Here is a 25,891-nt window from a genome sequence, read left to right on the forward strand (position 1 = left end):
ATGATCTTCGACAAATAAACTCTCTGGTTCTATTTCCAGGTCAAAATTGGCTGCAACATACCGATGATCGATGAAAGGTCCATAAAATTTAATTTATATATAAAAATCAACGAATGATATCTTTCCTCGGTATTTTATTAATCGGATTAGTTGATTATTCAACATTGTTCCAAATAAATAAACCGCCCTCTATGCATCATTCAATTCATCATCATCCCACGAGTCTCCTTCACTCTATTTAATATCATACTCATGTTCGGATATATATCAAAAAATATATATATATATACCATAAGCACCATACTGATGATTGAAGAATAGTCCAAATCTATGTTATATATCATCGGAAAAAGTTTAGCAAACAACACACGAATTCGGATTCTCTTCGGCACTTACGACTTGGTAATGCGTGGCCATGTAAGGATCGTAGGCCTTGTAAGCCTTAACAAGCTCCGCAATCTGATCACTTTCTTTCTTTTTATCATCTCCGGCCTTCTTACCGCCGCCTTCGTCTTTCTTGGCTCCGCCGTCCTTTTTCTCTTCCTTGGCTGGCCCGACCGATAAAATCTCGGTGTACCATTGTTTCCTTAACTTGCTCACTACGTTAACCGGTCAACGTCGCCGATCACTGTTAGCTTCTTGTCTTTCATGTCCATCGAAATAGAATCAATACCTACAGAAAAAAACACAGAGAGAGAGAAATTGAAGGAGACGAGTCCCTGATATCAGACAATATTACATAACAAAAGGGATCCTTTTAAGCACCGGAGAGAGCAGAAACAGCTTTCATGGCTTTCCGTTTATCTTTGCCATCTTGTAAATCCATTTTCAAGACAACTTTCTGGAAGAAACAAGATGAAACCGAGCATGAATTAATCAGACAGAAACATGAAGAAGGATCGAATGTTTTGGTAAGAAAAACTGGGAGGAAAATAAGATTACAGGAAAGGAAATTGCTGACCTTCATCGGTGTTGAAACTAAAAGCAGTAACCAAAGTTCCCCACAGCAAAACAATGATTGATATGATCATAAAAACCATCGGCACACCCAAATTGTAGGGCTAATATATAAATCGATAAGTACGAAGTTAAACCCGGTTTAAACCGAATTAATTAAATTATTTTCTAAAAATCATTTTTAGAATTTTCAGTCCAATCATTTTTTTTACTTGTTTCTTTAAAGGTCTAATTACTGCTTTAGTCAAGTTCAATTCATCTATTTTAGTTTAACATAATTCGATCATTTTATCTTTATAATAATATTGTCATTAGATATTATAGTTAAATTGATGACATTAATATTTAAAATTATTATTTAATCACACAATCAAAATTACATAAAAATTTAATCAACCATATTTTTTTATAATCACCGGTATCCGATCTATTGATCAATTAATCTGGATCAGGTACTGCAAATGCAAGGGCGACCCTCCCAACCCAGTTTATTCCATTCACAATCGCCATGATTTGAAGTCTTAACATTGTTTAAGGGATCTAGTGTCTCATCCTAATAGACCAACTGATTTAACTAAAAATATCATTCAAATGATTGATTATTTTAAAAGAATTTCACGTCATCTAATTTTTATTAATTTCAACTATATAAAGACATAATTAAAATAAAAGGATTAAGGTTATTTTTGCCCATGTAATAGACTCAATTTTTCATTTTCGCCCTTATCGTATTTTCGCATCAATTTAGCACTCAAAGTTTTTTAATTGCATCATTATATACCCTTCCCTAACTTAAAATCCTAAATTATATATCCTAAGTTAGTGTTTAGGGTTTAATGTTTAAGGTTTAGAGGTAATGGGGTTATAGTTTAGGGTTATAGTTTTTTAAGTTAGGGGTAGGGTATAGAATGATACAATTAAACAATTTCGAATGATAAATTAATACGATAATACGACATGGGAGAAAATGATAAATTGAGTATACTAAATATAAAAGTTAACCTTTTGCCAAAGATTAAAAATGTAAAGTTTAGCATAATAGAGGGATAAAACCCCATAATAAATCCTTTATGTAAAATTTCGAAAGCCCATTTTCTCTGGGCTGTAGCTAAAAGAAAAAAGCTCAAAAGCAGATAAAACAAATACTACTATAAAACCACACACTTACCGTAAGTTAGGGTTTCTCTGTGTAGGCAAGACAGTTTAGAACATAAGCCTCGCCTTTAGCTAACTGCCTTAGCTGCTGCTGCTGCTGCTGCAGATCTCATCCTAATCATGGTAATTCCTCGCCCTTTGTTTGGTTTCTAAGAAAATGTTTGCATGGAAATGTGTTTAATATACTGGATTTTTCTTATGACTGTTAGATCATTCCAGAAAACCGCCGCGAGATCTCCAAGTACCTCTTCCAAGGTACCCAAATGATAAATCCCTTTACTCATTTCAACCTTTTTTTTCGATATTTGATTTAGATATTTGGATTTAAGATATGGGTTTTATGATTATTTTTGGAGCAGAGGGCGTTTGCTATGCAAAGAAAGACTATAATTTGGCAAAACACCCAGAAATCGATGTTCCGAATCTTCAAGTGATAAAGCTAATGCAGAGCTTCAAGTCGAAGGAATATGTGCGTGAAACTTTTGCTTGGATGCATTATTATTGGTACCTTACAAATGATGGCATTGAATTCTTGAGGACTTACCTTAATCTTCCTTCTGAGATTGTTCCCGCTACTTTGAAGAAACTAGGCCTGCCGGTCGTCCCATGGGACCTCCCGGTGACCGCCCACGGTAAGGGTTTTGGGTTTTTTTGTTTTTTCTTTGATTTACTTAAACATGATTTGTTTATATATGGGTTTGTTGATGTTTGTGTTGTTAATGAACCAGTGGTCCACCACGCTTTGGTGACGGTGAGAGGAGATTTGGTGATCGAGATGGCTACCGTGGAGGTCCTCGAGGAGGCGGCGATTTTGGTGACAAGGGAGGAGCTCCGGCTGATTATCAGCCTTCATTCAGGGTAATGTTCCTCTGACAAGGGTTACATGATCAGCTTGTTTGTTATCAATTGGATTGTGTTAATGTTTGCAAAGTTAGGCTTGTGTGTTTAGGTTTCTTACAATAGTTCTTAGTTCTTTTAGTTTCAATCAGTTACGAAATTATCGGAATTCCTGTTGGTTTGTAATTTTTTTTCCTGTATTCGGAGGGCCATTATATATCCCTGTATTCGTAAATGAAAATGTTTTCGACATAGAGGTTAGACACGAGTACTTCAAGGACGAAATGAAGGGTTGGAGCTACATGGTTCCCGTGTTCTGTTGCACTTGCTCTGGCTTAGTTTCGAATATGAAGAAAATTTATGCTTTGTAGCTAAGATACTAATGCTTGAATGCTTTTCACACTATGATGTTATTTCACTTTGAAGAATGTAGTTTCCATATAATTGCTTGCAAAATTTTCCCGGTTATTTCTGTTTCAATGAGGTTAATTATTTTTCATGAACATCCAGGGCCCTGGTACAAGGCCTGCCTTTGGTCGCGGAGGTGGTGGATATGGCGGTGCTGGATCCGCAGATGGTGCCGGTCTTCCTTGAAAGGGACGATTTTTGCGACGGATAGTTTTGTCGGTTTAGGTGTGTGCGGCCTTTGTAGCTTTTACAGATGTACTTGTCTTATGCTGCTTCTGTTTTGTTTATTTCATAGGGGAGTTTAAATCTTTTCTTTGCCCTGATTTATAAGCACATTTTGTGATGTTTGTTGCTCTCAAGTTCTCGATATATCTATTTCGTATTTCCCATGCTTTTTGGTTCTTTGTTGCACTGAATTCTTTGTTTCCAGTTGAAAGAGAGTTACTCTGCCACTGCACCTGGATGGTCATATTCGGGTTTTTACTAACCGAGTGGCGCCCGGATGATGGTCACATTCGGGTTTTTTACTAACCGAGTGACATCCGGATGCCCGTATTCGGGTTTTTACTAACTGAATATTATATATCTTCACCTGATATCCGATCTGATCCATGTTGAGGAGGTTCCACTTTCCCCTAAATCGAGCTGTTTTGTGTCTGAAAATCCGACCCGACCTAAACATTTTCATTTAAAATAGATAAGTCGACCCGATATGACTCTCATTCTTCCTTCATCTAATTCGAATTCGAATTTTAAAGAAAAAAAATTGATATCATGAATATTTAACTATTCCTATATTCATATGAAGTTACTGGTTCCTAAGGTTCTTAATTTATTGTTTAAATTTTAAATTAATTTTAAATTATTAAATATTTTAATTAATTTAAAACAATATTATTCAAGAAAATAAGGAAACTATATAAATACTTTATAAATTCAAGATTAATAATAAAAGAAATTTATATCTTAATTAAAGAACCTATACAATATAAAAAATTATAAAATAATCTATAAGTGTAATTGACAAAAAAATGTAATGAAGAAACTTTTTCTATCTAAGGTCTTAGACGAACGCACACGAATATAAACGAATAAATTTTTTTTTATTCATGTTCGTTCATTAAGGAATATAGCTTGTTTATGTTCGTTCATGTTCGTTCATTTAAATGATAAATGAACATAAACGAACACAAACGAACGAACATAAACGAACACAAATGAACAAACATAACGAACAACACAAACACAAAAAAAACAAACTTATTCGAACACAACAAATGAATGTAAAAAAGTAAACAACAAGAATAACAACTTAAAATTCATTAATATAACCTAGAACTTTAGAGTTAATTTGTTTGAATACGACAAAAACATACATAAATCATAAATAAGCTATATGAACATAATAAAGTCTTAAAGTTAATTTGTTCAACAAAAAAATCTTCTTGAAATCCAAACAACTTCAATAATCTTCGTAACATATTCAATTTGGCCTCTGTTCAAACATAAATGAACGAACATATAATCGAACGTTCACGAACGTAAATGAATGAACGAGCCCTTTGTTCATGTTCATTCATTTAATTAAACGAACGCAAAATCTTGTTTATGTTCGTTCATTTAATAAATAAACAAACATAAATGAATTCCTGCCGCACAATTTATAAACGATTCGTTGAACATTTAATTCATTTACAGGTCTAACATCAAACGAGGTTCATGCAGAAGATGTGTGGTAGTCCTGTCTTCTTGATTTCGTCAATTGGTCCGGACGTCTTTCTTGTGGTACAATAACAAGTGCTCTATTTGAGAAAATAATTGGTGGGAAAATTAACCGAGGAAATTTTTGTACCCAGAGCCTGACCAATTTTACCCGATTGTAATTACAAAAATGTGATAAATTTAACTAACAATTAAAAATTAATATATCTCATTGAAACAAGTATAACTGGAATATGACAATTGACATCCTATTAGTGAAAGTTACAACCATAATTAGTCACTATAATTTTTAAACATTTACACTTGGCTGCAATTAATTTGCGTTGGAACACACTTTTGGAGCTTGAGAAGTTGTTCATTGTCCCCTTATAAAGCCAACGACCCACTCTTCCCCTTTTAATTACCGTCGGGTGGTTTAATCTTTTCGCTACATCTGTTAGAGTATTCGATGTAAAATTTGATAGTTAAAGATTATTTAATACCACTTCAGTTGGTAGAACATAAGGTTCTTAATCTTGAAGTCGTGGGATCGAGTCCCACGGAGAGTATCTCATAATTTGAAGGTTTCCCACGAAAGCTGCTCTCAATCTGGTGTTGGAAACATCCTACTATCTTACCTCCTTTATCCCATTACATATGAGAATAAGTGTCAGCTAATTTTATTACGGTAACATGTTAAAGATTATCTTTTTATTACACTTGGTTATGATCTTACTGTAATATATGCTATTTTCTCATAATTAGATAAATTTATAAATAATATTATTCAAATTCAGATTATCCTGAAAGAATATATCATCAGAAACTACGAGTTGAATACAATATTGAAAAGATTTTCGTCGACGAGTGATATAAGCGGTCCGCTCAACGATTTCCTTTTTCTGCAGCTGGCCTTATCTCAAATTGTCATTTAAAGATGACAGACAAATAATACAACGATTGTACGATTTTATATATTGAAAAAACCCAGCATCTAATTCCACAATTAAAGTGTTTCAAGGTCCAAATATTTTAGCCAATCATAGTTGTAAATTCCACTCTGTTTGTCCACGCTCGAGATTATATATATATATATATATATATCTGTGTCGTTTGAAGGTCGAAGATCTTTGTCGTGTTCTTCCACGTTATTCAACCATCAAAGAAGAGAAAACGAACGAAGGTCTTTTGTTCAGTTCCGATTTCACTCTAATGTCTTACGATCTTTCTGCTTCCGATGATTCTTCTTCCTTCAATCGTTGGGTTCCTGAAATGGTTTCCACTGATTCGATCGATTATCAGTCACTGTTTGATCTTCCTTTCCCTTCTTTCTGCGATTCAACGACTGATTACGACGTTCAGCAGAACTCGGTTGTTGAATCCGGTTGTGCAGACCAAGTGTTCGCTGATTTGCTCCCTTCGCATCAGCTTGAAAATCTCAGCCTTTGTCAAACTGCCCAGCTTCCGTCTCCGTGTTTTGGTCCGAATTCGGAGAATGGGTACGGGAATTTGGAAGCCAAGAACGAAGAATCTCGAGTGGATTTCGATTCTGGTTACGCTGATGTTCATAACAATGGCGGGAAGTACCTGCAGAGAAGCTTTAGTAGCAATTGCTTTGAAGGAAAGTCTAGTTTTTCATTTAGGCCTCCTTTTGATTCTCTCATGGAATCGCACGGTTTTCACGGCCAAGCCTTGAGCTTGCCGGAGAACAGCTTCTTCATTAGTCAGATGAGGAAGGTGTCGAGCACCGGCGATTTAGAGGTTTGTTTCATCTCTTTGGTTTAGATATCCACAATGGTTAAAATATAATTAATCATAAAAGATAAAAATAAAATCAAAATAAACTAAAATGTAAAGGTCTAATTTAATATATATTCATTTAATTTTTTAACAATAAAAAACACGGGAGGGCAGTAACCCCGGGAAAAGCATAACTTCGTCACTAAGCAGTAATGAATCGAAGGGAAGCTGACAGCAGTTTTCTTAAAATTTTCATATAACCTAAATTGGAGAATTTTTTTCATAAGTTTTTATTAATAATAACTTTTATTCTTAAAATTTTATAAGTTTATTTGTTAATATAAAATATTATATTCGTCTCGGAATACGAGAATGTTAATTTTAATATAACACATTTAACAACATTGGCGGATGTATATAGTGTTCAGGGTGGGTATGTTGTGTATTTTATTGAACGTGTCTATTTTGAAATTTTGTTTGTATTTATCTCACACGAAAAAAATCATTATTAATACGTGTTTATCCTAAAAAAATATTTTTGGATGTGTAACTGTTTATCAACTGCTTTGTTTTCTTATTTTTAGAGCATGAGAAACGTTCACAACACCCAAAGGTCAATTTCGACCCCATCAACAATGGAAAACTCCATCAACTCGTCAATGGAGGAATCGCCATTTAAAGTGGGGCGTTACAACGCTGAAGAGAGACAAGAGAAGATCTCAAAGTACAAAGCAAAGCGAAGTCAAAGGAACTTCAACAAAACAATCAAGGTTCCTTAACTTTTTTGTTTTCTTATTTCAATCAAAGGGGTGAATTTCCTGGTATTTACTACACTTGTTCATGTTCTAAATCGTTGTTTTGTTGCTGTAAAAGTATGCATGCCGGAAAACGCTAGCCGACACCCGTCCTCGAATCCGTGGCCGATTCGCACGAAACGACGAAACCGTCGAGAGTCCCCAACCTACATGTTCGACTAGAGATGAAGACGAAGACAACCTATGGGTATCTATCGTATTTGATTCGTAAATTTTTAAATATCGTCCAACGAACTGTAATATCGAATTTTTTATTATTAATTTTTCGATGCATTTATTTTTTTGTAATGTAGGTGATGTTGCACGAGGTTGAGGATGAAGCAATGGCTGCCGGAGGAACTCTTATGAACAGTTTCGACGGCCAATTTCAGTTTCAATTTAACCATGGCTACTTCTAGGCGGAGCATTTTCTAGTATAGTTCAGTTTCTAGTATTTTTGTTACTGAGATTCGGATTTAAATGTTAGGTATCGATATTAAATATATATATTTCGATTAAAATGAAAAATCGAATCAATAAAATTTAAGATTGAAGAATGAAATTTATAATTTTGGTGTCATAAATTATACAAGAGAAAAAAAAAAGTAATGGAACAATTAAGTGGTGGCTGCTGCTGTAATCATTAGCTTTGGAATCTTTGTAGCCTACTTTTTATCAAATAATGATGTTTGATGTATTCATCAAAGAAGTCATTCTTTTCAAGTAGAATACCAATTAGGGATGTACATGTGACCCGAATTTAACGGGTTTTGATTTGATCTGATCGAGTCGAATTTTTAAAAAAAAATTAGATTTGGGTCGCGTCTGGTCGAGTTCGGGTTTAGGTTGAAAAAATATCCGACCCGAAAAATATATAGTTTTACCTAATATATTTAGGAATAATTATAATAATATTCTTCTATATATTATTTTTTCAATTAAGTCACTGTTTTTGTTGAATAAAAAATAATTTTATTATTATTTCGGGTCGAGTCGGATCAGTTTTTTAAGTTATATATCGGGTCGGGTTGGATGAAAACTTGTTTTGGTCGAGTCAGGTCTCGGGTGGAGGACTCCTTGTTCTCGGGTCGAGTCGGGTGGACCAAAAACCCGACCCAACTCGACCCATGTCCATCCCTAATACCAACCATTTGAGAGACCCAAATTCAACGGCCGAATCTTACTAGTTTGTTTATTACAAAATAATATATGTTTTAAATATTTTTAACTATTTAACAATAAACGTTCAATTATCCTATTGATACTCGAATCTATAAAATCTAAAATCAACATGAATCTTATTAGTCAAACTCATGTTTTAACATGTGACTCGTGCAAAAAGGTTAAGCACTTAACCACTATATTAAGCTCTATAAGTTTACTAAATTTGTATTTAACGTAAATGCAGGGCGGCTCTAGGGGGGAACATCCTGAGCAATCACTCAGGGCCCCCAAATTTTTTATATTTATAATTAGGCCTCCCAATTTTTTACATTCATAATTGGGACCCTTAATTTTTATAATTTAAAGTTTTAGTTTTAGATCCTCCTTTTTCATTTCTCTTATTAATTTATTCAATTTTGAATTAAATTTAACCATTTTTATATTTATAATTCGGGCCCCTAATTTTTATAATTTCATAAAATATTTAGTTTTTGACCCTATTTTTCCATTTCTCTTATTTATTCATTCAATTTTGAACTAAATCTAATCATTTTTTCTCTTTTTTCCAATCTTACTCTTCAATTTATCAAATATTTTTTAATTTTTAGTTTTCTTCAATCTCAATCTAACAATAAAATAAACAATTCTTTTTATTTATTTATTATTCAAAATCGATCTATGTATCATACATGTATTCAATTTTTTTATTCTCTTTTAGTTGTTTTTTTAAGGTGTTTTCTTGATAAAATAATACAAATAATATATTTTCACAAATTTTAATTATTTCTCTATGATTTATTTATGTAATATTAAATTAACTGTTCAAAGTAATGGAATATACTTTCATTTTTCTATAAAGGCATATTTTTAAGCTTTCGTTCATGACTCCGAAAATGTCTGAAACGACTCTACGTTAATGTACACAACCTCAAAGTTATGTAAAATTGCTAAAAGCAATATGTAACCACTAAACCAAATTAAGTAATTGTTAAGTTTCTAATCAAACGAATATTTAGCTAAAATTATGGTTAAAATTGAAGAACAATTAAGGTTATTGTTCACTTCGTTTGAGAATAAAATATTTCTTTATCAATTTTGATAAAATTAATAATTTATTGACTGATAGTGTAGTTTACTCTTGTTTATAAATGATATGTTTTTAAATATTATATTAATAATTCATTTGCGAACGCGAATAACATAATTAATTGGGAGATTTTCAGTTCATTAGTGCCAGTAATCAATTTACACTTTGAAAAGTTTAAATAATATTATATTATGATCATGTCGAGCAACCGTACTTGTTGAATTGCATCTCTTACTTTGAATATATATATATATATATATATATATATATATATATATATATATATATATATATATATATCTATATATATATATAATATGAGCAAATGAACAAAGGTCAGTTGGTGATAAATATATTCAAAATTACTAGACAGGGGTAGGGTTGTAAATGAGACGAGTCATATCGCGAGCTGTTCGAGATCGACTCGATCAAAATTCGATAAATACTCGACTCGAGTTCTGAACGAGCCAAAACGAGCTACTTGACACTCATCTCGAAAAGCTCGTGATATAATATATATTAAGATTTTTTTTACAAAAATAGTAATAATATTAATATTTATGTGTTGATTTTTTAAAAATGCAGTAAAAGAGTTTCATGTATTTAAGGTTCATGTTCGATTTTGAGCTTTAAGCATCAATCAAGTTAATTTTAAGATTTTTTTTCATTTCGAGCCTTTCCAGCTTTTACGACATTCAGTTTATGATTTTGAGTTCGAATCGAGCTTGAATATTTTAGGCTCGCGAGTTTTTGAGTTGAGTTCCATTTCAGAGTTTTTGATTCGAGTCGAGTTCAGCAATACTCGAGCTCGACTTAGCTCGTTTACAGCCCTAGACAGGGGCGAAGCCATGGTGGATCCATAAATATTTTTTAGGGTAAGCACACATAAACTAACAACACAAAGTTTTGAATAGGTGAGCACAATTAAAATTTCAGGATAGACACAAATAATATTTTAGTGTGGACACCTTCAATAAAATAAGGACCTTCAATAAAATAAGGAATTAACCGAAAAAAATTCAGATTTCAGGGTATATAGGCGGGGTGGTAGGCGATATGCCACTTAATGGTTAAATTACCTTCTAAGTCTCCTTACATTTCAAGGTTTTAAAGTTAAAACAATGATAAAATTATATTTCAGCTACAAATGATAGATTTCAATTTAATCATAATAATAAGTTAGATGATTTTAAGCTAAAACAATGATAAATGTATTTTGACCTTTCAAAAAAATTATAATTTAACTTTGGTCGCACCTAGAAGAATTTTTTTTAATTTCTTCCTTATTATTGGATCGTATTATAATATTTTCTATGATAATTCGATGATTTATGTTTAAGATTTGTGGCCATTCCTCCTAATAATGAGATTTTTAAAATTTTGAACTTAATTTCTCTCCTCAAAGGTATATATATCTAACCAATTTCAATCAAAATCAACACAACTTGTTGGGCAACTTGCAAACTTTACTTGCTAAATTAACAATAAAAAAATGAATTTACTAGTGATTGGTTACCACAAAGGGAAATCACCCATTGGAATATGTTCTAACATCTATTAGTAGGCCTTTTTAAGGGCTATATGCTTAATTATTAAAATTAATAATGGGAAACGTTTGGTCTAAATGTTTTTATACCCTTTGTTCCTCACAAAATATTTTACTACTTTCAAGCAACGAGTGACAAGAATGATAATAAAATTTCATTTTTTCATATTTACATAAAATTATATATAGAGTTATTATTTGATATATCAATAATGAACATATGAAGAAAATATTTAAAATATATAAAAACTTAAAATTTTTATAAAGACAACTGCCATCATCTACTCTTCTCTCGATCCATCCCTCGATATAAATCAATTATTCAAAATGATCTTTCTGAAAAGACATAAATGATAATGTAATATTTATCAATTTTTAATATTTTTATTTCTTTCATTCTTTTTAAAATTTCTCAAATTTACTATAACTTCATTGTCATGGATCCGACTCACTACGCCGTTTATAGTCCTAGTGAATCACATATGTTGATTTTAAAATAACTTCCAAATAATTATCCACTCTTTATTTATACATAGGAAAAAAAATGAAAATTTACCTTAAAAATCAAATGAAAAAATATTATTACTGAGACCACGAATAATATGATAAGTCAAATTCATCGAATATTTTTTTTTCAATTTCTCCGATTAACCCCTCTTTACTCTATATTTCTTTGATCAGCCCTTTTTATAGTTCACTTAATTAAAAAAAACCCTTCAAAAAAATAATTTAAAAAATAAAACCCTAATGCATCACCCAATCAAATAACAGGTCAAACAAGTTTCCAAAGCTAGAGGATTAATTTATGTTTTTTCTAAACTCTTTTTAGTGCTGTCAAATCCATGGCTTCAAATGATAATGGATGGCATGATTTCAGTGAATGAAAGCCCACCTTTTTGATAATTTCTATTTCATATGATTAACTTCCAGTGGAAAACTAAATAAATAAATTTATATCTTATTCTTCACCGAGTGATAATGGATGGTGGCAGTAATTTTCTCTAGTTAAAAGGCTGTAAAGTGCTATTCATTTTCTTTTTAATTGAATACTTGTTGTTGAATTGGTCAAATGATACAGAGGTAAATTTGGCAATTTAAACCTCAATTTTATGGTTTAATTATGATTTTGATCCTTCTAATTCTATATATTGTAATTTGGTCTATATTGTAATAATATCATTGGTTTCCAAAGTTTTTTTTTATAAAATCATTGGTTAGTCTAAATAATTAAAATCAACAACAATACTGATGCAGGATTTGTTTACATATGGACAAAAAATACCCTTTCAGCGTTGCAAAAGAATTCATGTCGATGCCGATATGATGAATTCGAAGAGGTAGAAATATTGTTTTTCAAGAAAAAAATACGTTAACATTTTAACTAATACAATGACCAATGATATTATAGAAGTAGAATGATCAAATCATATGAAATTAAAGTAGGAGGATTAAACCATGAATTTAGGTATAGGAAAGGGATCAAAATCATAATTAGACCTCCACGTATCAAAATCCAAAGAGATTAGACCTGTTTGTACTAGTCTGCACTTTCTTGTTTAAGAAGCCAGAAACTATACTATTTGATCTGCTTTTCTTAAATCTGTAATAAAGTTTCTTCAGTGGTGCTAATTTATATAAATATATATAAAGACGACTACCCTAAACCAATATAAGAAAAATAAAAGCACAAGTAAAGCATTGTAAAGAGAAATTCCCAGGTGTCACTGTCAACCTGTTCAACAAACTGAAGATTTAGAACATATATATTAGGAAGATTTGGTATATCAAAAATATTATCTTATATATTGATGGTGAAAGATATTTCATAAACAGGGCTTGAATACATTTGTACGTTGTAGTTAATATTTAGGGTTTAAGAATATATTTTATAGATTTTAGGTTTAGAGGTTTAAGGTTTAGTTATTAAAATATGTCAGCGACATTCGAACAAGCACACTTGTAGAGTGCTGTTTTTCCACTGTCAGTGAATGACATACTGGTTATGTTATAAATTCTAAGGTCTAGTCTTTAGGGTTTAGAGATAATTATAATTATGCTATGGTTGGAATCAACATTTTTCATGTTATAAGGGAGAAATTGGGACAAAAAATGTGTTAAAAAGCTTGACAGGGAAGAGAATCTAGGGCATCGGGTACTTCCGATCAAACATTCCATTGTGTACCTGAGTGAGAGATGAGAAAGACAACTCACGTTAACGGGGATTTCGATTTATATTAAAAGGAATGAATTCAAATCATTATCACATATATGTTGATAGAAGCACTAAAACAAGAAGATTCCGACCTCACTTTTGACCAACTCATTGTTGTTAGAATTATTCTCAAAATTAGGCCACTTTTATTATCATATCATTGCTAACTAAATATATAAATTCTGGGTTTTTATATATTAATTATATTAATTATGTAAAATATAGTTTACTCAATTTCATCTATGTTATTCTTAAACCCTAACCCTAAATCTTAAACCATAAATTTTAACATCTAAATCCTAAACATCAACCCATAAACCCTAAATCATAAAATCATAAAGTCTAAATATGACGAACAACATTAAAATAAACAGAGTTGTTCAAGTTGTGTGACTCAAACGCACTTTTTGATCGGATCTAAGATGATATGAAAACAATTCAATACCTATAGAACTCTACTTTTCTCTTTGAGCGTTGATGAAGAGTAGAAAACTCGATTTAAGTAGATTTCTTTATATGTAAGTTTACTTTGTATATAAAAAAGGGATCCCTATAAATAGATACTAGGGATTAAGATTTAGAAGCAAGTTGATTATCTTAATAGTGTTTAGACACAAATTTTCTTATACTCTTTTTTGACATAGTGAATTTTTCATCTTCTGCCAATGATATTTTTTTCGGGAAAGAGGCTTTCCATTAAGTTTATATACTTACATTGGTATAGAGAGTTGCGTAAATAAATTTTACATCGACTGCATGTGTTCCTTGGGCTTTATTTGAAATTAACCCTAAAAGACATTTTTAGTTGTATATAAAAAAGTGATCCCTATAAATAGATACTAGGGATTAAGATTTAGAAGCAAGTTGATTATCTTAATAGTGTTTAGACACAAATTTTCTTATACTCTTTTTTGACATAGTGAATTTTTTCATCTTCTGCCAATGATATTTTTTTCGGGAAAGAGGCTTTCCACATTAAGTTTATATACTTACATTGGTATAAGAGTTGCGTAAATTAAATTTTACATCGACTGCATGTTGTTCCTTGGGCTTTATTTGAAAATTAACCCTAAAAGACATTTTTAGTTTCTTTTGGCATGCTGAGAATAGAATCAAGGGAGGGTTAAGTTGTCCCCCCTTTAGAAGTGCTTTTGTCAGTCCAAGAAAAGGACTTTTGCAGGGGACATCTAAAGCTCCAAGTCCTTCTACAATTATTATACAATTTTTCTTTTCGATCATTACAAATATTATACTATTGTTTCCCTACAAATAGAATATCATACATCATAAGAAATAGTGGTATGATATATAATATAATATATATCACCTGAACCATCCCCTTTTTTATTCACTACCACTACCCCATAGTGACGAACAGTGTATTTATTTATTTATTTATTTTCATTGTATTGGAGACTTCAGAATGATTAGATTCTCTTAGCCATATTTGACTGCATATTAGTATTTTATTTATTATTTATTTATGTCAAGTTAACACTCATATGTGACATAATCGTATATTAATTTTACATTAACTTGAATAATATAGGCACCGTCTAATAAAATATTTTAATAAGAGATATATTATTCTCCTCCTCTCTTTTTTTTCCTTTTTATAATTTGTATTGATTTTATTAATCAATCCAACTTTTTATTCTTTAATTTTATTTAATCGGTAACGACACCGGTTTTAATACTACTTGCCACCTGTCGGTTATCTTTTTTTTTTGAATAAGAATAATTATGTCTTTGTGACACATTTTCTGCCTTTACGACACGTTTATTTCCGTATTTATGACATTTTTTCTCAGCCTTTTCGTAGATTATGTCTTTTTGTTGTTGTTGTTTTTTGTTTCTCTTTTTTCTCAGGATTGGATTTGACATCGCCATGACTTATCGAGATGACGCTTATTTGTTATCATGATGATATTCCCTGCTTTGGACCCTCGAATTGATTTGAATACACGTTTTGCTTTCATGGATAGTTTTCTCACACCGCTTGACTCTGATTTGCGATTTGTCGGTGGTCTTTCAGTAGCTTCATCACCTTTTGTGGTTTATTTACTGATGCAATTAAATTTGTTCGTATCTTTATTTTATTCGAGTTTTTTGGTTAGGTTTTTTAACATTTTTCTTCTTTGGTCCTTATGTGATCTAGGTGGCTAGTTTTTATCTCAATGGTAATAGGAAAATGTCATAATTATATTTTAGATTTACGATTATGCTTTTAAATTTGTATTGTAATTTTGGATATTTTATATTTTTAATAAAACGAGTGACTTTCTATATATATATATATATATAATATATATATTATAGATATATATATATATATATATATATATGATTTTATGTCAACAGGTGAATTTATATACTTTTAGAAGGACTAATTATAATTTTTAGGGACGAAAATACATTATCAATAAAAATAGAAAAAATATCTAAATTCTTTGAAAATTTTAAATTTTTTAGAGGAACGACCGTCCTGTCAACCCCTTCCATTTATTCCTGATTTTAGTTCTTTATTTTTTATTGATATGCATTTCATTCTCGTGTTTGACATATATATATCTTAAACATGTATATAAAAATACAATATTTAAAATATTTTAATGAAAAAATACCATATAATATATCATTATAATATTATAAGTAATTTATTCTAAAAACAATATTATAAACAATGATTTTATGGTAAACAATAATATTTAGAAGAAAGAATCCCCAAAGAGAAAAATTAGTCATTCGTGTTTGGTATCCAGTAGGATACATGATTTTTTTTCTTTGACTTGAAATTTTTCTTTCTTTTTGCTAAATTATAGAGGTTGGCTTTTGCTTTCTTTGTATAGCCAATACAATAGAGTATATAAATCTGTCAATTCTATATTTAATTCAATTAGATTTTAAGTCGGTTGATATTAAAAAAATACATAAATTTAAATATAATTATTTTAAATTAGAATAAAATTATAAATAATGTAAATATTATATGAAAGTGGTGTAGTTTATAAAATTGTACTTAAATTAAATTAATGGGGTTCCTTTTAAATGAAAGTGGGGTTTCATTATATAATCATCTAAAGGACACAAGGGAATGTCCCTAAAAAAGTAGTCAAATGCTAAAGCCCCCTAGGTCTTTGGCATTGTCAATTAATTAATTAATTCTAATTTGCCGCATAGAAGAATCCATCTATTCATTAATATTTTAAATTGTTAGTAAAATACTCATCAAATAAATTTTATTCAAATAATAATTATAATGGTTACTTACATGTATATTATATTATAATATGCTCTCACTAAGTTTCGGGAAATTATATCAAAGTTTTGAACTATTTATGTCGATCATATTTGTGTGTGACTTATGCAATTTTTAGTCTTCAAGGGGCCATTTGGATGGTGAAATGTTACATTAATGGGGGATTTTTTTTTCTGAAATGTAATACCCATGTTTGGATTGTAAGGATTACCAATGGGGTAATAAATCATTCTCAACAGTAATATTTTGAGGCTTATTGCCGGGAATGTTATTTCTACATTCTGAACCAAACAAAATTCGAGTCATACAACTTCAATATTGATTTTGAAAATTCAGAAGTGAAACAAATAATGCACGAGTACCACAAAATGATAGTATATCGTTTTGAATTTAACTTTAATTTCTTAATAATATATCATATATTTTTTAAAATAATCATTGATATATGTATGACGTTTTAATCAAATTAATTCAAATTTCATTATCATAAAAGTTTACAGTGAAAATAATATTATCCGAATACTAAAAATTCATCACCTTTTGATTCATTAAACGTGAATAAATTTATACATTATCAATTCACAAATATATATATCTTTGTTTTAAATAGAATAGAACAGAGCCAATTTGTCCATTCATCGGGTAAAGAATAAAGATATTTGGGTTGCAGCCAGGCCGGACCAACGAACACTTGAGCCTAAAAACTTGAGTTTGGAGTTTGGGTTAAGTTATATAATTAAGGGCTAACTAAAAACCGAACCGTTTTATCTCCCACTTCAACATCAAAAGACCGAATTGGGCCAACAAGTAGTTCGGTTTTCAAAAATTACACGAGGTGTTTGGTAAATAACTTTTTGAAAATTTTTAGGTTATTTGAGCATGAATTGCTGTTTGGTAGTCAAACTCTCCATTTTTAAAGTTTGGTAAACACTTTTTTGAAAGAACTGATTGTGCAAAATAAGTTGAAAATGAAAAACGCTAGAAAATCCAACGGTTTTGGAGAGCTGATTGCAAAATAAGATGTTAAATGACATATTCGACCTTATTATTTCCATAATTGCATCCTTTTCATAAAACTCAATCTAATGAAATAGCTTTGTCCTAATCCACTTGGACATATTTGACCGGTTTAATAGCAGCTAGACGACCACATCATGTTTCTTAAATATTCATATCTGTTTGTACTTGTTTGGATATGTGTCTCTTTCTTGTATATTTATGTAATCTAAATTTATTTTCAATGAACTTGTGTATAATGAATTTTATACAACGTCTACTAATAAATTGGTGAAATTTTATTTTATTATTCTATTTTTTTAGTTGTAGATTCTCAAATATATTGTAGTTAATAAAATATATCACATCATGAAAAAAATGTAGTGTTGATATTTAGTATATATATATATATATTTTAATTAACCATCGGTATCCGATCTATTGACCGACTAATCCAGATCGAGTTTTGCAGAGGCCCATTGGGGTGACCCTCCCAACTCAGTTTACTCCATACGCAATCGCCAGGATTCTAACCCCTGACATTGCTGAAAAAAATCTAGGACCACATCCCACTAACCAAATCTAACAAGGTTAATATTGTAAATATTAAAATTAAAATATATAGGAATTTTTAATTCATTGTCAAAAGCATTTTATCTTAATAATTTTACCGTAATAAAGACTAAAATATTATACAACATATATGTATTTCACAACTAAATGTATCGTATCCTTATTTGTCAATTCACCTATATCAACTATCAGCTAAATTTTATTAACACTTATATATAAATAATTAATCAATTTAATTTCTCAAATAATCTGATCAAATCAGTTGATCAAATTAGATACTGAATCAGCTACAAGTTGTTTACGTCCCCCATAAGCTTTCGAATCTCTAGCAATTCGCGCATTGTTTGATTCGTTTCCATTTTACTTTTCTTCATTCTTCTTCGTCGACTCCAACCAGCAAGAGGAGATATCAACATTGAGAAAGGAGCAGACACGATTCGAAGTATTTGTCGACGACGAAGAAGGGAGAAATCCCTGAAATGAAGGAAGAATTCAATTCTCAGTACAAGGTACCAACATATATCGATCCTATTTACGTTTCTTGATCTGATTCTTTTTATTCTCTTCGTTTTCAATTTGGAATCATTTTAACTGATTTGATTACTCTATTTTTTCTCGTTGGATCTATCGTTTTGTGCTTTTGTTTTATAGAGTTGTGAATTTGCTGAATTATGTCGTAGTTATGTGAGTTTTTTTTTGTTTTCTTTTTCTGTATTAATTGCGAATAATGGTACTGGTACATAATTATAAACCGAAAGTTTTCTTCATTAAGATTTAATGATATTCGATTTGAGCATTGATTATGGTTTTCCTTATATCTAGTTTTCATTAGTAATAGTTTATATTTTACCTGTCCACAGTGAACTTTAACCGTAATTCAAATTATACAATTTCAATTGTCTTGGTTTTCCTGTAGTTAAATGATTTTGGTGAATTATTTTTTGGTTTAAGCCAGTTTCAGTCCTGTAGTTATCAGCATTTGAAAAGACGGGAAACTTTTTTGCTATTATATTTTCGTGTTGCATTTTATTGGAACGTAATCATGTCCTTTTCTTTGTTGTGGATAAAAGAAAACATGCCGTAAAGAAGGTTAATGCTGCGATGACAGTTGGAAAGGATGTGTCGTCTCTGTTCACAGATGTAGTGAGTTGCATGCAAACTGAGAATTTGGAGCTGAAAAAGAATGTGTATTTGTATCTCATAAATTATGCTAAAAGCCAGCCCGATCTTGCAATTCTTGCTGACTGCTGTAAATACATTTGTAAAGGTTTGCAATTTATCAAGCGATTCATCTTTACAATTTACTACAGTTTAAAAAGATATATATATACATACATACATATATATATATATATATGTATATATTCATTTTACATGGATATTGCTATTGCTGCCGTTATATGAACATATAAAATTAGAAATAAGTTATTGATTAAGATACTGACTTGTTTTTATGCTCAATTTTTGTATTCTAATTTCTAAGCCTACAACCTTTTAGGACTGTAGTGAAGGATTCTGCACAGTATGAAAGCGATAGTCAACCATTTGTGGGATGTGGATATATTTTTTGTGGGTTTTGCGTTCGAGGCCAAATATTTTTCTTCTCGTAAGACATCCATGCAAGTGGCAGGGTAGAACGAGTTTCGTAGACGAGTAAATAAAATATAAAGCTCTTGTCCTTTTAGTTCCCTTAGTTACTTGAGCTGATTATATTATATTTGTATGAGAAGAGAAAGTTTGTTATCATTCTAGTTTAAAATAAGTGTTGTTCGTAATGTGCTTGTTACAGCTTTTCTCCTGGTTCTTGTGCATTAAAGATTCTTTTTCTCATGCAAGATGTCTCTTTTACGAGCACATTGAGTGTTTGAAAATTTCTTGCAAGTATATTTGTGGTTGACTATGTATGTTTAAGAAGAGATTAAAAAATTGGCATGTCTGACCTGCATATTCTCATTGTGTCTGCCTTAAAGATGTAAATCATGATAGGGTGCTAGGGTGATACCTTATGTTCATTTTAAGGTTCTGTAATGATGCTTTATGAATCTCTGATGAACTTTTACTTTTTCTGAGTTTATATACAGGACTCACAGGTTCCAAATCCTCTCATTCGTGCTTTGGTTTTTCGGACTATAGGGTGCTTCCGTGTTGATAAAATCACAGAATATCTGTGTGTTCCCCTTCAGAGGTGCCTCAAGGTCAACTTCTGCTATATTATGGTACCAAGTTTTAGTAATATTTTTGTGTTCTGTCTTTTGCTTCTTTTTATCATGTATTATTCTTACTCTGCTTAATATTTGAACAGGATGATGATCCTTATGTTCGCAAGACAGCTGCCATATGTGTTGCTAAACTTTATGACAAACGCTGAGTTAGTTGAGGATAGGGGGTTCCTAGATTCTCTAAAGAACTTAATATCCGACCACATTCCAATGGTTGTAGCTAATGCTGTGGCAGCTCTTTCTGAGATCCAAGAGCATAGTTGTAGACCAATATTTGAGATCACTCCTCCAACACTCTCAAAGCTCCTTACTGCTCTAATGAATGCAGAGTAAGTTCAATGGTTTGAAAAGTATGGCACTGCTTCACCCCCTTTAATTTGATAATTTAAAACTGGGTAGCTACAATCAGGGCATTGCCTTAATTGCTATGCAAAGTAGACATTAATAGATATTTTGGCATTTTATATTTTCATGTTTTTTGAACATTATGCTTTCTTTGAGATGGACATGTTGCTGTTTTGTAATGTTCCAACAGCACAGCTTAAGCCTAGTTACTGTTTCTCTTGTGGGTTTTTGGCCGTGAACCATATGCTTGTCACATCTCATTTTGATAATGGTGCATGTCAGGTGGGGTCAAGTTTTTATACTTGATTCTCTCTCTAGATACAAGGCAGGTGATGCTCGTGAAGCTGAAAATATAGTGGAGAGAGTTACGCCACGACTTCAACATGCTAATTGTGCAGTTGTACTTTTGGTTGTTAAGGTGTTTTTGTTTTCCATTTGATAATTCGTTTAAACTTCAGGACTGCCTTTTATCAATCTACTTATTAGCATGTCATGATTTTGTGCCTACTCATTTCTCTTTTTGCCTTGCAGATGATTCTTCAACAAATGGAGCTTATCTCTAGCACATGTTGGGGGAGTTTTACCTTGTAACAGTTTTAATATATGATTAAGAAAAATATTATTGGTTTTATTATATTTATTTTAATAAAATTGGTAAAAATTATTTAAAATATTATTATTTTTACTTAAAATATTAATATTTTTTAATATTTTCGGTAAAGTGCCTAATAATAATAAAATCGGTAGAAAAAATAACAAAACCGGTAGCACTTTATCGGATTTGTTAATAAAACCGGTAAAACCCCCAATAATAACAAAACCGATAGAAATAATAATATTTTAGATAATTTTTTTACTGATTTTGTTAAAAAAAATAATAAAACCGGTAGAATCATTTCTTTATCATATATTAAAGTTGCTGCAGGTGAGAATTTCATCTTCGAAATCTTTGCAAAATGATGGCTCCATTTCTTGTGACATTACTCTCTTCAGAACCTGAAATACAATATGTTGCATTACGGAATATCAACCTAATAGTACAAAAGCGACCTACAATTCGACCCATGAAGTAATACCCCAAAATTTTTAGTAGTGACCAAAATATAAGTTTTGAAAGTTTAATGACTAAAGTATAAATTTTGAAATCTAAACCAAGAATGTTATTTTTAAAATTTATATATTTTGACATGTAAATTAATAGTTTGTCTCGAAATAAGAATTTTCGTAGGAATTGGAATTTTGATTCGGGATTTGTTTAAGCAGTAAAATCCGGAAAGAAATTAGATAATTGGATCGAACCGGAATTTTACGAAAATTTGAAAGATGTTAGATAACAGTTGTAAATATTATTTCCATAATTTAAAACAATGAAATTTAGCATGAAACAGTAGAATTGAAGTTAATTTTCTCTATTTAGCTGAAATTGGGAAAATTAAGTGACTAAATTACATTTTTCAAAAATTACATGGTTAAAGTAGAAAGTCAACTTCAAGTTAATTTATAATAAAAGACATTTTAATGGCAATTGGTAAGTATCATGATTCAATAATGACAAAGTTGGAATTTCTCATTAATTAAATTTTAAATTTAATTATATTAGTTTTATGCAAAGTGTTTTAAGCCATAATTATTGGAACAAAAGGAAGAAAATCAGCCTATCTTTTTCAATGCTGCCGTGAACCTCTATGGTTAAAGGGGTAAGATTTTCAAATTGATTTTTAAGCTTATTCGATTGATTTTTGGATTAAGCTATTATATAGAGAATTATTCCTCTTGAAATTCTCTATCATTTGATATAAAAATTATATGGAAATCATGCTTAGATGTTGAGATTTATAAATTGGGTGGTTGAAGAACATGTTTGATTTTGAAGATTTGATAGAAGATTTTTATGTTATTAAGGTTGTAGATTAATTTTCAAGCATGAGTGATGATTAAAATCATCTAAAAGTGCATGAATAAGCATGAATAAGGTTGTAGATTAATTGTGAGTTTATTATTACATTACAGGGGTTTATAACTAGTACTGCCTCTTAGGTTCCTCCTTTGCAACCGTGAGCATCGGCAATGACATTGCTGCCGATGGTATTGTTCCAGAATCTGTCTGCTGGTCCTCCTGACTCTCTTCTGCAGGTTGCCGTGAATCAGCAGCCGGTATGGTACTTCAATGATAAAATCCTGTTGCACGTGTTCTTTGTAGAGGATGGCAGAATGGAACGAACTAGTTTTCTCGAGGTAAGAAGTTGACACTTTGGTTTCTTATGGTATGAAGTCGGCGAAGCCCGACCTGATGGAAAGAATGATCCCCACGGAAAGCAATTTACATTGAACGATTTCTTCCCATTATGCAGACATGGTCGTCGATACCCGATTCCAATGAGGTCCAAAAGGAATTCCAGGCATTATGGTGAGCAGTGCTGAACCGATCCTAGGCCGGCTAGCTGCATCGAATATGTTCTTTATAGCGAAGCGCAAAAACGCCAATCAAGATGTGTTCTACTTCTCTGCCAAGATCCCTCGAGGTATAAACTTACGACGGTTACCGGAAGCCCCGGTGTTAAATGTGCAATCAAGACACCAAATCCTGAGATGGCACCCATGTTTTTTGAATCCATCGAATCACTCCTCATGTCATGATTGTTCCCTTTGTGTTATTTTGTAGTATTCGTTCGAAATTTTGTCACACATTCTTGCTAATCTCCTCTTCCAATATGACTATTAATTTCAAGTGTGTTGTGTCAATGTGGTCTGAGTTAAACTCGATTGATGGCTGCTTATTACATGCTTATTGAAGAGAGTTTAACTATATCATTATTGTCATTTTCTGCCAAATAATTTTACAATATTGAGCAGGCTTTCGAGTTTTGAGTTTAAGTAATAAATAATACACAAGATTTTATCATTTTATAATGTACTTAGAGCATATTAGACATTGCCGGGATTGTTTGAAATTTGAATGTCAAGTTTAGTGAATGAAGCAATGATTGGAGGTAGTGTTTTAAAAATCGGACTGGATCGGTCAGTTCAACCGGAAATCGTTGTCTAGTCCGGTTCAATCTAGACCGGTTGAACCGTTACTAGTGAACCGACCGGAACCGCTGAACCGTTCAAATCGGACCGACTGAAAACAAAAAAAAACCGCCAATTTTATTTTTTTAAAAAAAATTAAACCAAACGACGTCGTTTGTTAAACGAGCCAAGTCGAACTCGAGTATTGCTGAGCTCGACTCGAACTTGAAAAATTTAAAAGTAAGCTCAACTCGACTCAAACTCACGAGCTAAAAATTATCAAGTTTAACTCGAACTCGAAATATAATATTGAAACTTGAACTCGAAAAGGCTTGAACTCAAAAAAAAATTAGAAGCTCGATTGAAGCCTAAAATTCGTGCTTGATTGAAGTGAAAGAATAATTTACTCAATGCTCACCAAAAGGCTCCATGATTTTGAATACCAAATTACCTCTATTATTTATAGAAGTTAGTTGGGATGATCTTCTATGTTTCTTAGCCATGTGTGATTTTTTTTTTTAAAATTAAACCAAACAATATCATTTTGTTATGATTTTTTTAGCCCCAAATTTATTTTTTTAATTATAGTTATATAATTATATTTATTGTTTAATATGCTTTACCTTAAATATTATGTTGTAGTTAATTTGAATCATTTTATTTCACTTGATTTTATGGTTTTTAACATATATATGTTATGACTTGCTTTGAATATGAATTGTGATATAAAAAATTATTTTTTATTAAATATTTTTGGTATTTTTATTTAATTTTTTAAATAATTATGATGTCGTCCGGTTCTTTCGATCGATCAAACCGGTTCGACCAGTTGAACCAGTGAACCGGTAACATAGCCAGTTCGCTAACCGGTCCGGTTCTGAAAACCATGATTGAAGGAGTAAATAAAACTTACATTTTTTATAAAAAAATTGTATCAGTTATTTTAAAATATTATTATTTAATACATAAATTATATAAAATAATTTTTGCATGACCTAGTTTAATCTTAAATCTTAAAATTATCAAAACTAAATTCCAAATAAACTATTTAATATTAAATAATTTTAATTTATGTAATTTATATATTAAATAATTTTTGTTTTAAAAATAAATAGAAAATGGCTAGGCAACACAAAGAGAGAGGGGGTGGGATATGTGGGGCTAGGCAAAAGGGCCCACAGTTTGAATCCTAAAATCCGGAAGCGGGGATTGAAAGTGCGATCCAGCTGAGCGGACTTCAAATCAAATTCCAACTTCATTCAATTTCTTTTTTGTTAAAATGGATTTCTTCTTATATTTTTAGTATTTATTATATAAATAAAAATATGTAATAACAGTATGAAAGTACGATATTTTTGTTGGCAGGATAGGATAAGATCCACAGCTGAATCTATGACACGTGTAAATCGACGGTCCCTTCTTTTGATGAAATAAAACCGGTTATTGGCTAGGCTTTGTTGGGGGATAAACCAGCAGCTTGCGCTTGGTCTTTTTAGACCATTTATTTATTATTAATCTTACGTAAGTATAAGCCAGTAGTTGGTTAAATATTCTTAATATTTTGATATTAAATATTTACATTTTAAGTATATATAGTACTCAAATCTAAAAGAAATAATAATAAATTTTTTATTATTAAGGTCACTTAATTTGTGTTTTTAGACTATTTATTAAGTGCACATAATTTTGATTTAGATATTTATTATTCTTGCAATTTTAGATATTAGAAATTTTATTGAATTTTAAATTTAGATATTAAAATTATTATTTATTGTATATTTAAAATTTTATATTCTAATTAATATTTTATTTTAATTTATATTTTAATTCTGGAAAAATAATTTTTAAAGATATTCAAGCATTGTTTTTTATATTATTTTAATAGATTT

At 30.8% G+C, this 25,891-nt stretch overlaps 1 protein-coding gene and 3 pseudogenes across 1 annotated transcript; 3 read left to right on the plus strand and 1 right to left on the minus strand.

Annotated features, from left to right (window-relative positions):
• Positions 1-282: 282 nt before the first annotated feature.
• Positions 283-1,054, minus strand: LOC120135048 (annotated as a pseudogene).
• A 1,080-nt stretch (positions 1,055-2,134) lies between these two features.
• On the plus strand, positions 2,135-3,712 carry LOC120135047 (annotated as a pseudogene).
• A 2,519-nt stretch (positions 3,713-6,231) lies between these two features.
• Positions 6,232-8,084, plus strand: LOC120135045 (zinc finger protein CO3-like). The gene is made up of 4 exons (XM_039151412.1): positions 6,232-6,819; positions 7,383-7,568; positions 7,672-7,800; positions 7,907-8,084. Exons 1-4 carry the CDS (start codon positions 6,271-6,273, stop codon positions 8,009-8,011), a joined length of 969 nt encoding a protein of 322 aa, XP_039007343.1. The 5' UTR covers positions 6,232-6,270; the 3' UTR covers positions 8,012-8,084.
• An 11,446-nt stretch (positions 8,085-19,530) lies between these two features.
• Positions 19,531-23,721, plus strand: LOC120135162 (annotated as a pseudogene).
• The last annotated feature ends 2,170 nt before the right edge of the window (positions 23,722-25,891 follow it).

This window comes from Hibiscus syriacus, unplaced genomic scaffold, assembly GCF_006381635.1.
Source record: "Hibiscus syriacus cultivar Baekdansim isolate YM2019G1 unplaced genomic scaffold, ASM638163v2 tig00110602_pilon, whole genome shotgun sequence".
Lineage (NCBI taxonomy): Eukaryota > Viridiplantae > Streptophyta > Magnoliopsida > Malvales > Malvaceae > Hibiscus > Hibiscus syriacus.